Source organism: Giraffa tippelskirchi, chromosome 1, assembly GCF_054371585.1.
Source record: "Giraffa tippelskirchi isolate mGirTip1 chromosome 1, T2T-mGirTip1v1.2.pri, whole genome shotgun sequence".
In the NCBI taxonomy this organism is placed as follows: domain Eukaryota; kingdom Metazoa; phylum Chordata; class Mammalia; order Artiodactyla; family Giraffidae; genus Giraffa; species Giraffa tippelskirchi.
The window spans coordinates 105025466-105038372 of NC_137275.1; the positions used below are offsets into that span (position 1 = coordinate 105025466).

General features: G+C 36.0%; 2 protein-coding genes across 8 annotated transcripts in view; one reads left to right on the forward strand and one right to left on the reverse strand.

Moving 5' to 3' along the window:
- LOC145504796 (neurotrypsin-like) overlaps positions 1–12907 on the forward strand; it is a 73676-nt gene that overhangs the window by 30145 nt on the left and 30624 nt on the right. Inside the window, 3 exon segments of the mRNA XM_081486093.1 lie at positions 5574–5752; positions 7809–7950; positions 10953–11149. Coding sequence (XP_081342219.1) covers positions 5574–5752; positions 7809–7950; positions 10953–11149 — 518 coding nt within the window.
- LOC145505463 (uncharacterized) overlaps positions 1–12907 on the reverse strand; it is an 82458-nt gene that overhangs the window by 16019 nt on the left and 53532 nt on the right. Inside the window, exon 2 of one of the 7 annotated variants that reach the window (XM_081487659.1) lies at positions 604–787. The exons of 5 other annotated variants lie outside the window; for them this stretch is intronic. In XM_081487659.1, coding sequence (XP_081343785.1) covers positions 743–787 — 45 coding nt within the window. In that variant the 3' untranslated portion in view covers positions 604–742. Of the gene's footprint in view, positions 1–603; positions 788–10848; positions 11388–12907 lie in introns of those variants that run through there. One more of the 7 variants, XM_081487698.1, reaches the window with a different exon arrangement.

The following is a 12907-nucleotide window of genomic DNA, read 5'->3' on the forward strand; positions in this document are numbered from 1 at the left end:
GGAGCCTGGCGGGCTATAGTCTGTGGGGTCTCAAAGAGTTGAATACCACTGAGCAACTAACACTTTCACTTTCATAGTTTTAAAAGTGAGTCTAAAAATTCATGTTGTAATGTAGAGTTCTTTCTTGAGAGCCAAGATTTTTTTTTTTTTTTCACTTACATAAACAGTTCTCAAACAAAGACTGTGTTGACAAACAATAGTCTACTGCATGGAAAGAATGTAGAGATAGAATCACAAGGAAGACTGTATTAATGTTGAACATATGTATGGGTTGAGTAAAGTGTTTACATCTTTCTCAAGCATTTGCTCGCTGCCATCTTTTGTATGAGGAGATTTGTGTTTGGAGAAGTGATGAAAAGGAAAAATATCTTCAAATATTCAAGACAGCAAAGATCTTCCACAAGCCTGTGTAATAACCAACAATCTAGCTTGGTGGAGATTTTCTTTTTATTATTAAGTACCCTAGGATCTGAGCTGATGCTGTTCTTTTGCTTTGTTTTTCTTTACTTTGATTTTCTACTTCTCTCATAACCTTGCAGTACAGCAGTATTCTGCAAGTGCTCTTCCCCTAGAATTTGTTTTGCTCACTTAAAGGCACAGTACTTTCAGATGCAATAATTTTTAATGTTGCATGTTTCATCTCAGTGGTACTTGCTTTGTTGAATTCCCAAAGGGAAACTATATCATGCCTCCCTGGAGTGCTGGTTACAATTTCTTTGTGAGATGCTGTCTTTGTTGACCCTCATCTTTTAATGGTGGCTGTAGATTTTGGTAGCTGGCAAGCGTCCTAAAACACAAAAGGAATAACTGTACTTAAGATATTTAAATTTGATTAATCCAGAACTCAGAGAAACATGAGGATTAGGAAAGGAAGAAGCCAAGTGTTAGAAAATTGAACTTGAGAATGCATACATATGCAGTGAAGTTTCAGATAGAGACATTTTAATTGGAGTTCCTTTTGTGCACTTAACATTAAAGCATTTCCTATGTCTTTCAGAACTCTTAAAAGCATAGCTGCTCATGGAACTGTGACATCATATTTTATTTTGTGGATATGCCATAATTTACATAAGAATTTTAAATTTTTGAGCGCTTTTTTCTTCTTAGGTTTTTTTTTTGGCTATAAAATTATCTTAAAGAAAGAACCATATTATTCCGTGGTCAAAATAAAAATTCTTCTCATGCTCTTTTTAAATATTTATTTGTTCTCTTATTTTATTGTTTATTAATTTTTAAAATACTTTATAAACATTATTAGTATGTCCAATTATTGAGCAGAAAGGAGGCCTTATTTAACAGATGAGAAAGTTAGACTCTCTGAGATTACTCAAAGTCCCCAAATTATACTGTGAATGAAGACTGGAATCTTGAGATTTGTGGCTCCCAAGGTAGGATTTTTCATTTCATGTTACACTGTTTGCAAAATAGGCAGGTATTAATAAGAATAAATATGAATACAAGCTGAAAGAAATAGGGAAGTCAAGGGAGAAAAGTTTATTGTAGGAGGAAATTGATGATGAGCATGTTTTAGACAGACTATATATTAATGTGCCACAGACACATCACTGAAAATGCCCCAAGAGACTGAAAGAAAGTAAAGTGTTTCAGAGTCTGCTCTAAAGCCAGACAAATTTTACTATCTAATGCTGGGCAAATTGTTTAACTTCTGCAACTCAGTTTCCTCATCTGTAAACAGTGGGTAATAACATCATGGGGTTGTAGGGAGGATTGAAAAAGTTAATACATTTGAAGCTGTTAGACCAGTGTCTGGGATACAGTAATCATTCAGTATACTTCAAAATATCATTATTGGAGATAGAGGGGATTGTTTTCCAGAAAGAAATATGGACTATTGACCAGTAAAAATGAGTTTTTCATCCAAATGTTATGTGTCACAAAATGATATTTGCTGTCAAAGAACCAATCTTTTATAACCTAGCAAGTAATTCTTTTTACACAATAGAATTGCCTAACTCCATTCTGTGTCTAGTCAAAGTAGTAGCTAAATCCAGGGATTGAGTTAGTCAGGTGGTATTTTTTATTTGCTCTTTTTCTATGAAAAACAGACAAATTTTATATGAATACAATCAGATTAGCTAAATAGGTTTAGGAATGTTTTGGATACGGATCAGACATAGGATCAGTTCGGTGTCTATTGGGGATTGCTGCTGTGTAGGTCAAACAGCTTTGCATAAAATAACCTAATAAATCGATGCATTATATCAGAAAACCCCTATTCCACAAATTTATTCTGTGGTCAGATGGTGAGAAAGTAGTAAAACTGGGACTGTTACTACAAATGAACTGCCAGGGCTGATGTGGACATACTTTTCATAATGGAAGGGAAGAGAACACACAACTTTATCAAATTTACATAGTACTTATTAGCCTTTAACAAACCATGAGTCTCATGTTGCTTTCCCTGGTATTAGACAATGTCTTAAACGGCAGAGTCATCCATTTCTTTGGTATTCCCCTGAAAGCTAATACAGTCCAGGACACCAGGAAATAGGCTGAAGGACTGTGTGAATTTATAAATATCATCTTAATTTTTAATGAACTCCAAAATTAGCTGGGAAACCTAGTTTGCTTTACATCATGATTTCTTAGTGTTTTTTTTGTTTTGTTTGGTTCTTGAATTTATTGCATTAATTTTTCTGATTAGTTTATTTTAATTAAACATTTTTGTGATCATTAAAATAATGGTTGTAAACAATGGAAAATATGGAGATGCATAAGGAAGAAAATAAAACACCCAAATGATGTTTTAAGGCTGCATTATAACATAGGTGATTTTCCCCAGAGTCACTATCCGGGGCTTCTGATCTCCCATCTAGTGTTCTCCCTTAAGGAAGGAACACAGTTTAGAGGCTGTTAATCAGGGCTTTTGCTTTTTCCTAGAACCTCTACCACATCTTTGACATATTTGAAATGCAATGTATTTCAGTTACTCTGTCCAGCCTGTCTCAAGTCACTCCCAAGTAATGAGTATTTTAGGTTTGTTATTTTTTTCTTGGGAATAGAAAGCCTTTAGTTTTTAATCTTTTAGCCTAGATTTTTAGTGCAAAGGATTTTAAGGATATGTAAAAATGCATTCTAACTGTTTTAATTTGATCACTGTAAGTTGAGCATCTTACAATATGCTCAGTGGCCATGGGTATTTCTTCTTCTGTACATAGCTTGTTTGTCTCCATTACCCTATTTTTGATGTTGGTCGTTTTTTCTTTTATTATGATAATAATAAATTATGATTATTTACTTCTAGGAATTTTTTTTATTTGATTGCTGTTATATTTTACAAATATATCTTTCACCTTCTTTGCCTTTTGATCTGGTTGTGGTGTATTTTGCCATACAATAGTTCAAATTTATGTGTTTGGTTTATTTATTACATAGTTCAAATTTATAAGTTTAACTTTTTTTAGTCTTTGTTTTCTGATTTCTTGGTTTTTCATCTTGCTCAGGAAATTCCCTTATTACCAAGGTTATAAGAACTATGTTATTATTATTTCATTGCATTGTATTAACTTTTTAGTCATCTTGTCTTCCTCTTTCCCTCCTTCCTCCCTTTCTTTCCTTCTTTCTATTTAAATTTTGAAACCATCTGGAGTTTATTTTTTGTTTCTGAGTTTGGGATCAAATTTTATTTTCTCTCATATTGGTCCCTGGTTTTATTTTAGCACCTAGTCTTGCCTCAAGGAATTATACTCACTGAAATTTTCTTTGACAGGTCTTTTTCTTTTCTAGCAATTGTCACAGGGCAGAGACCCAAGAGACGGTCAATCTGCCTTTCTCTAAAACTCTGCTCCTATCTGGCTTCCCCATGGCCTGCATTAGTCATCCTGTCTCTTCTGCTTCTACTCTCCAGCTTTCAGTGTTCTCTAAATCAGTTTCCATATTTGCTTTCATTAATCTCTTTCCTCTCGAGCAAGGGTCAGCAAACATTTTCCGTAAAGGGACAGATAGTGAATATTTTAGACTTTCCAATTACTCCACTGAGCTTTTGTGTAGTGCAAAAGCAGCCACAGACAATAATTTGGGAATGAGTGTGGCTTTGTTCTGATAAAACCTTATTTCTGGATAGTAAAATTTGAATTACATATATCAAAATTGCATTCCTGTTTTGGTTTTAAATTCTCAAGATAGTTATAATGTAAGGAGAAAAAGGCAACTTAAATAATGGGGAATAGATGCAGTATCGTTGAAAAGCAAACTAAAAATATAAATTCTCTAGTCTAAGAATTAAATGGCTGAAAAAGGCTGAAGATACAATTTCTGAAGTCATTTATCATTTTGACAGGCAATCATGATCTTCTTCATTGAAATCTGGGGTTCTAGAGAATATGGTGTCACTTTGAATTGTGAGAGAAGTAAATTTAGTCAAATAAATTTGAGTGAAGAGATGTTTGACCATGAGTAACAGAGAACTGAAAATAACCATGGCTTAAACAAGACATGAGAAATGCCAGGCTGGATGAGTTACAAGCTGGAATCAAAACAGTCAGGAGAAACATCAACAACCTCAGATATGCTGATAATACCACTCTAATGGCAGAAAGCAAAGAGGAATTAAAGAGCCTCTTGATGAGGGCAAAGGAGGAGGGTGAAAGAGCTGGCTTAAAACTAAATATTAAAAAAGCTAAGATGATGGCATCCAGCCCCATTCCTTCATGGCAAAGAGAGGGGGAAAAGGTGGAAGCAGTGGCAGATCTCTTCTTCTTGGGCTCCAAAATCACTGTGGACGGTGACTGCAGCCATGAAATCAGTAGATATTTGCTTCTTGGCAGGGAAGCTGTGACAAACCTAGACCATGTGTTAAAAAGCAGAGACATTACTCTGCCGACAAAGGTCCGTATCGTCAAGGATATGGTCTTGCCAGTGGTCATGTCCGGTTGTGAGAACTGGACTGTAAAGAAGGCGGAGCACCGAAGAATTGATGCCTTCAAACTGTGGTGCTGGAGAAGACTCCTAAAAGTCACTTGGACAGCAAGGAGATCAAACCAGTCAATCTTAAGGGAAATCGACACTGAATATTTGTTGGCAGGACTGATGCTGCAGCTGAAACTCCAGTCTTTTGGTCATCTGATGTGAACAGCTGACTCACTGGAAAAATCCCTGATGCTGGTAAAGATTGAGGGCAGAAGGAGAAGAGGTCATCAGAGGATGAGATGGCTGTCCAGCATCATTGATGCAATGGACATGAACCTGGGCACACTTTGGGAGATGGTGAGGGACAAGGAGGCCTGGTGTGCTGCAGTCCATGGGGTTGCAAAGGGTCAGACGTGACCGCGTGGCTGAACAACAACAACAAAGACAAGAGTCTATTTCTCTCTCTGGAGACCGGAGATAGTTAATTCAAGGTTGGTACGGTGGTTCCACAGTCATCAGGGCCCCAGACTCTAGCTTGTAGCTCTTTCATTCTTAGTTTGGTACTTTATGGACCAAGATAGATACAGTGGAGTGAATTGATACGGAAAATTATAAATTAATCATAAGTTTACCTTTGCCAGAGGCAAAAGAAGAAACAGGTCAGACTAACCTTCAATCTGACTTATGTTCTTATGTTTGTTCAGTGGCATTGCCAAAGCGTGGAAACAGGCGTATTTTGGGGAAGGGTCTGGCCCAGTAATGTTGGATGAAGTACGCTGCACTGGGAATGAGCTTTCTATTGAGCAGTGTCCAAAGAGTTCCTGGGGAGAGCATAACTGTGACCATGAAGAAGATGCTGGAGTGTCCTGTACCCCTCTAACAGGTAGGAACTTCACCCTGTCAACCTAGCCACTCTTGCCTTCGCCCGTATTTGGGCTTAACTTCCCTTCTCAATTTAGCTGATATTACTAAATGAACTTACAAATAAATCCCCCAAATAAGACATAAAAAGAATATACACTGTATATTATAATGCTATCTCTTTATTTATAGATATTTCTGAATTTTTCAGTTGAAAGCTACACAATCCTATAAAGTAATTAAGAATATATGATCTTGTTGCAATATATAGTACCTAGTAGTCAGAATCAGTGTACAATGCTACATTTAGGATGTTAGATTTTATAATTATATATTTAGTCCATTCATTTATTAGCCTGTCTTGACTCTCAGAATGTGTTTATAGCTGGTAAAACTATTTTGATGGGATTGTTGATTAAAGCACACTATTAAAGAACCAGGTTAACCTTTGCTGTGCTGAATATTCAGACTGTTCCAAATCACAGCATGCTTGTCAAGCTATGTCTTGTGTTGCAAGAAGGACATGTCTGAGTGCAAATGAGTGTATGTGTATGTACTTAAATGTTTGAGGGGAAGAAGAGAGAAATGGATGGGCAAGAGAAGTTGGGTCAACACAAATCTGTTGTTTCTATAGCAAAAAGAGCTTGAAGAAAAAAATTAAGGCTTTAATATTTCTTTAAAAAAGTCAAATGAAATACTTCTGACAGACTGTGAAATGCTGAAGGTCTACTTTTTTATTTACATAGCTCTGTATACACTGTTGTTTTATTAGAATAACCCATTTATACACAAAACAAATAGAAAATTTATACCAGATTGTAAGCCAGAGCACTTCATCTTCTTGAGCCTCCATTTCCTCCTCTTTCAAATGAGGATAGTCTTGTACTGTTGCTGGGATGGTCAAATGAGGTAACAGGTGTAACAATGCTTTGCAAACAGTGAAATTTTACATTAATAATGATTCTGTTGCTAGGAGACCTTAATTTACTTTGAATGATCCCAGAGATTCATGAAAAGTATGACTTTCTCCCAAGATTATTTATATATTTCATTTGGGAAGAGGGACAGTGTTTGGATTATTTTGGATGGAAATGGCCTCTTATACTTTTTGGGGAATGAATTTATTATATTGTGTATCTGCTTAGAAGCTTTTTACAGGATTTTCTGGGAATTAAGTATTCATTTAATTTCAGAAGACTGAAATTTAGATTTGTATTATCGATAAAAGAACACAGGCAAAACATGCACCCTAGTTTTTATTCCCTTCTCCAGGGGATCTTCCCAACTCAGGAATTGAACCTGGGTCTCCTGCATTGCAGGTGGATTCTTTACCATCTGAGCCACCAGGAAATCCTTTATGAATGCCTAAGGAATAGTAATAAATATTTTGACATGATAGATCACTCTTTAACCAGAGTAGCTTTTTCTGTCTTCATATTTCAGTATTTTTTCATTCACAGTTAAATTTTTCAGCTATTTCCAAGTTACTGTGTTTTTATACTTTTTAAATTAAAGTGACAAATATTGCTCATACTTTTAAGGAGATTAAAACCATAAGAAATTTCCCAAGTATTATTTAATCTGAAGAAATCTAAATAGTTACTTTGGAATTATATCAGAGTATATTTTTCTAGTTAGACACAAGAGTAGAAATAAAAGGGAAGTAGTTTGTTAGGACCGATATGTGTTATGACTTTGTTCAAGAACAATCCCGTTAATGATCTCAGATCACTGAGCACAGTTCTATGCTTGTGTGCTTAGTTGCTTCAGCTGTGAATGACTCTTTGCCACCCCATGGACCGTAGTCCTCCAGGCTCTTCGGTTCATGGGAAGAATCCTGGAGTGGGGTGCCATTTTCTTCTCCAGGGTATCTTCCCGATCCAGGGATTGAACTCAGGTCTCCAGCATTGCAGACAGGCTCTTTACTGTCCGAGCTACCAAGGACAATTCTAATAGGAGTTTAAAAAAAGGCCTCGAGAGAGATCTGGGTAGGATGATATTTCTCATGAAATTACAATGTTGCTCTGCCTTTTTCTGATCATTATTTGCTCAGTCTCCGTGTCTTCTTCTTGTCGCAGATGGCGTCATCAGACTTGCAGGTGGTAAAGGCAGCCATGAGCGTCGCCTGGAAGTGTATTACAGGGGACAGTGGGGGACTGTCTGTAATGATGGCTGGACTGATCTTAATACCTATGTGGTTTGCTGACAGCTGGGATTTAAGTAAGATCTATTGATATGAGATAGCTAAATGCCAAGCTATATTTTTAAAAGTCTTATTTTGTCACCCTTGCTTGTAATGTCTATAATACTAACAGTATATATTCTCAATTATTATCTACCTGTCTATTCTACCTACCTTCCTACCCCTCTTATCTACCTATCTATATATGGAAGTTCAGCAATTAAAAAACAATAACATTTCTTTGATGATAAATAACCATATCTTGCTATTTATCTCATTTGCCTTTCCTGCCATGACCCCTCTTCTTGAATAACTGGTTGGAGCCATGGATGACTTCTAAGTCCCGTTTTGTCTATTTAAGTAAGACTGTATGCTGTGAATGATCAGTTTTATTCTGATGCATTGCTACTATTGGATGTTGTTAGTGATAACATCACTGTATTTAAAATTTCAGAGAAGTCCAATGTCAAATTCTTTGGTATTACATTATTTCCTTTCTCATAATGTGATGATAATTATCACTTTTATTTGAGAAAAACAGCTTTCTTGTCATGAGATGACCTTTTGAACTCACCCTTGACCTCATTCTCTTAAAAACTGAGTATCACACTTTGAGCAATATATTTCATGTCACACACATAATGCATTCCAGAGTAAAGACCTAAGTTGCTTGAAGTAATTGCAAATGATGCCTTTGAGCTAATATCTGAATGAAGCCCATGGATGCCCATTCTTTCTTATTTTCCATATTGCTATGTCATACTTGAAGTAATTGTCTCTTGTTTAAAAGAAATAAGCAAAATTATATTATTTCAGCTTGAGATAGAATTAATTGCAAATATTTATTAAAACTTAAAATATGCTTTCATTCAAGCTATGTTTAAACATATATTTTTAAAGTTGTAAAAGTAATATAAAATTTTAGCGATTTGGAAAAAAGAGAAAATAAAAAACTACTCCTAATTTTTCCATTATTAAAACTTGTGTATAACTTTGTAGCAGCTCTAGTAGTAGATATATAATTTTACTATTCACTTTTTTACTTTATATTACTGTAGTCATAATTTTAATAACATAACTGATGATGTTCATACTATAATTTACTTAATATATCAATTAGTTTAAATTTTCCTGTTGTAAATAATGACATCACAAAGGTATAGATGTATGCGATTGACAAATATTTTGAATTTTCATGGGCAGTGCAGTTAATTATAATTATGAGGTCAAGGGCTATGACATGCTAGCCAAATAAATATTGATATTTAATTAATAAGAATTACTTTAAAATGCCGTTTCATCCAAGTAAATCTCTGTTAGTCTGAGAACTGTATCCCATTTTCACAAGTTTAGAAAAATTCAAAAATATTATTGTTTACTGTTCCCATATTTTTCCTTATTAGTGAAAACAACTGAATAAATGCTGATTTTTTCTCCATTTTTTATTTTATTTTATTGTTTCACAGATACATTCAGTTTTTCTTGCATATACAGAGTATCAGAACTTAATGGTTCTGAAAGTGTTCTCAATATTTGTTAAAATTCTAAATGATTACGTTAGAAGGTAGAATAGGCACCTGCTACATTTACATTTTAGTTTACAGAGGAATTTCTGAAAGAGAATGCACTTTTGGAATGAAAAAGACGGTGAACTCTGGGTTTCTTCATACAAACGAAATCCCAAAGTAAAATGACCTCTTGCTGTCTCTTACATAATCGATATGAATGGATGTAATCCGATTGCTGCATTTTGTGGAAACCTGGTGTAAGTTGAGCGTGATAGCAGTATGGAATTTAGGATAATTACTTTTTTAGCTAAGAATCGATAAGTCAGCAAAATAGAAGTCTTAGAATGACATTGAAAGTTGCATTGTTTTAATTAATTGAAATGTTTATCATGTTAAATAAATTTAATAAGTAAGTGCATAGGAAAAGATTAGGAAAATTCATTTTTCAGAGAGAAAGATCTCTTCATACTCTTAGTACAGAAATAATAAATTGGGATGGAAGTGACTAACATAAAATTTATGAGTTAGAGTTTAATTATTTATATAGACCAATTGAAAGACACTTCAGATATCTTTTAGCCCAGGGATTTCTGGAGGCTTGTTTGGATTTTACAGAACAAAAGAACTAAACTGGGGAGAAGATGAACGAAGGTAGAGATTGACTTATTTGCTAATTTTTGACTTTGTGGATCTTTCCTATTTCTACAGTGTGTATATATATATATATATATATATATATTATATACTTCGGGTTTTTCAGTAAGGCAGTGTTACAAATAAAGTCAATTGAAACACAAATATAATTCATGAAAGTTTAAAAAATCAGATTATGTAACCTTATAAAAAGGTAGAAACACTGTTATTACTCTGATTTTGATGGGTTAAAATCCACGTTTCATCATGGATGGGAATGATGCTTGAGAAATCATTGAACCAATACATACATTTTGTTTTTATTTTTTGTTTACTTGTTTTCTTTGACTGTGCCATGTAGCTTTCAATATCTTAGTTCCACTACCAGGAATTGAACCTGCAACCCTTGGCAGTGAGTGTGGAATCCTAACCACTGAACCTCCAGGAAATTCCTCACATGGTTTATTTTGGAAGACAGGATAGGAAAGGGTCTTAGAGAACTAATGAAATCACATGCACTCAGAAGGCTTTCAGAGGCTGACGCAAGTGTTTTCACTTCCTGGTGCACTGTGTTATTTCCACGGTCAGGAATTTGACATTTATCTGTCTGCATTCTCTCTGGATGGTGGCTTAAATTGTAGACGAAACACAAGAATGGTTGGGGGAATAGGATTAATTATCCACTCGTTACCCATTCAGTCAATCAAACATTGTTAAGATCATCAAAATATGTGATGTAGTGAACACTACTGTTAGAAGTGAGTTCTCAGGATAGGAGAAAGAACAAGTACTTACCCTCTGAAGTCATGATGCTTAATGAAGTTGCTTGTTTTATGTTTTGTGGTTCCTTGAAACAAGAGACAGCAGTTCTGTGCATGATGTTTATTTTATTGCCACAGATGTGGCAAACAAGCCTCTGCAAACCACTTTGAAGAGAGCACGGGACCCATATGGTTGGAAGGTGTCAGTTGCTCAGGAAAGGAAGCCAGTTTCCTTCAGTGTTCGCGGAGACCCTGGGGAGGTCATGACTGCAGCCATTGGGAAGATGTTGGCATCTCCTGCTACCCTGGCGGGAATGGATTCAGATTCTCCCTGGGTGAGGTCCTGCCACAGCTCTTGAGTATTCATAATCCAGTAGCCACTGCACATCTAGCCACTGGTCCGGAATGTGAGAGGCTTCTAATCTCTGGCTTTTCAAAAAGTCTATTTCCCCAAATGCTCTAATTTTTAATAATTTGATTTCATATAAAAATAGTCTTTTGAGTCTTTCCACCAATGTCACAAAATTTTACTCCTAGTTTTTCTCTACCTATGAGCCCACGTTTCTCATGTATCTGAAAGATGGAAGAAAGAAACTGCAGTGTCCATTCCCCAACTGATTTCGTCACCTATTCTGCCTCTCATTTACCTAGACTTCTAATGAACTATTTGAGAAAGGGTTGAAAATAAACCAGAACAAAACAATAGGTCTCTTTCCCACCCTCCATGATTCATTTGTCTTTAGTCCTGAGGCCTTGTCAATCATTGCTTGCCAGCCAGCCATTGCTGTGTCCTAACCTAGATCTTTCAAGTTTCTCACTGGATTCCAAGGTGGATTCATTGGAGTAAACAGCCCACTTATCTTTCTAAGATATCTTGTTACTAAAAACCCATTAGCATCACTTATTATCCCCTCATTCCAAATTTCTTCAGACTTATAGTCAGATAAAAGGTACTTAGCTCATCTAACAGTCTAAAATATTCGTGTGTAGTCTTAATCACTCAGTCGTGTCCAACTTGTTTGATGGCATGGACTGTAGCCTGCCAGGCTCCTCTGTCTCTGGGATTTCCCAGGCAAGAATACTGGAGTGGGTTTCCATTTCCTTTTCCAGGGGATCTTCCCGACCCAGTGGTCCAACCTGGGTCTCCTGCATTGCAGGCAGATTCTTTACCATTTGAGCTACAAGGAAGACCTTAAATATTGTTAGATAAAGGTCCTTTTGTGAGCAGAGAGGAACTACTATATATCCTTGACAGACTTAACATCTGATGAGGAGGCCAGAATAAATATGAATGAAAAGTGTAGAGGGAGATATTCAGAAGACTTGCCAGGACTCTACCATAGCTCTGTTTGTATCTATACATGTATTTTTTTGTACATAAATGTTGAAATAACAACTGGTGGTCCTTAAGTCTCACCTCAGGCTTGAGTCAGCCCCTTTTATATCCTCCTGTTTTGAGACTCTGAAGCTGGAATCTTCATATTATAAAATAATGGGATGTGTTGAATCCCACAGTATTAACTATTCTCTGGTGGCACAGTGGTTAAAGAATCTGCCTGCCAATGCAGGAGACGTGGGCTTGATCCCTGGGTTGGGAAGATCCCCTGGAGAAGGAAATGGCAACCCACTCCAGTATTCTTGCCTGGAAAAGTCCACAGATAGAGGAGCCTGGTGGACTACAATCCACGGGGTCACAAAAAGTGGGACATGACTGAGCATGCAGTTAAGCACACATACTTTAATTTGTCAAAGTGTATGTTGATTCCTCATTGTACTCTGACCTGTGAGATCATAGTGACGTACTCCACTAATCTAGCACTGATGATACCAGGTAGAAATACAGCATTTTACCCTGTCCCTCATAGGTCATAGTTTAAATTGTTTCTGTTTGGTCTCCTTCCTTGCTACTTTCTTCCTATAAAGGATTTATGATCCTCCTAGGATTATGTGATGAATGATTGCATGTGGTTGGGAGAGATAGAGCCTGTTTGCTAGAAATGGAACCTCTTAGCCCCAGATAGCAGGTATTTGGATCATGGAGTGATCTATTCAGGCATATTCCATCAGTACTCCATGTGATGAAGTGTTATAAA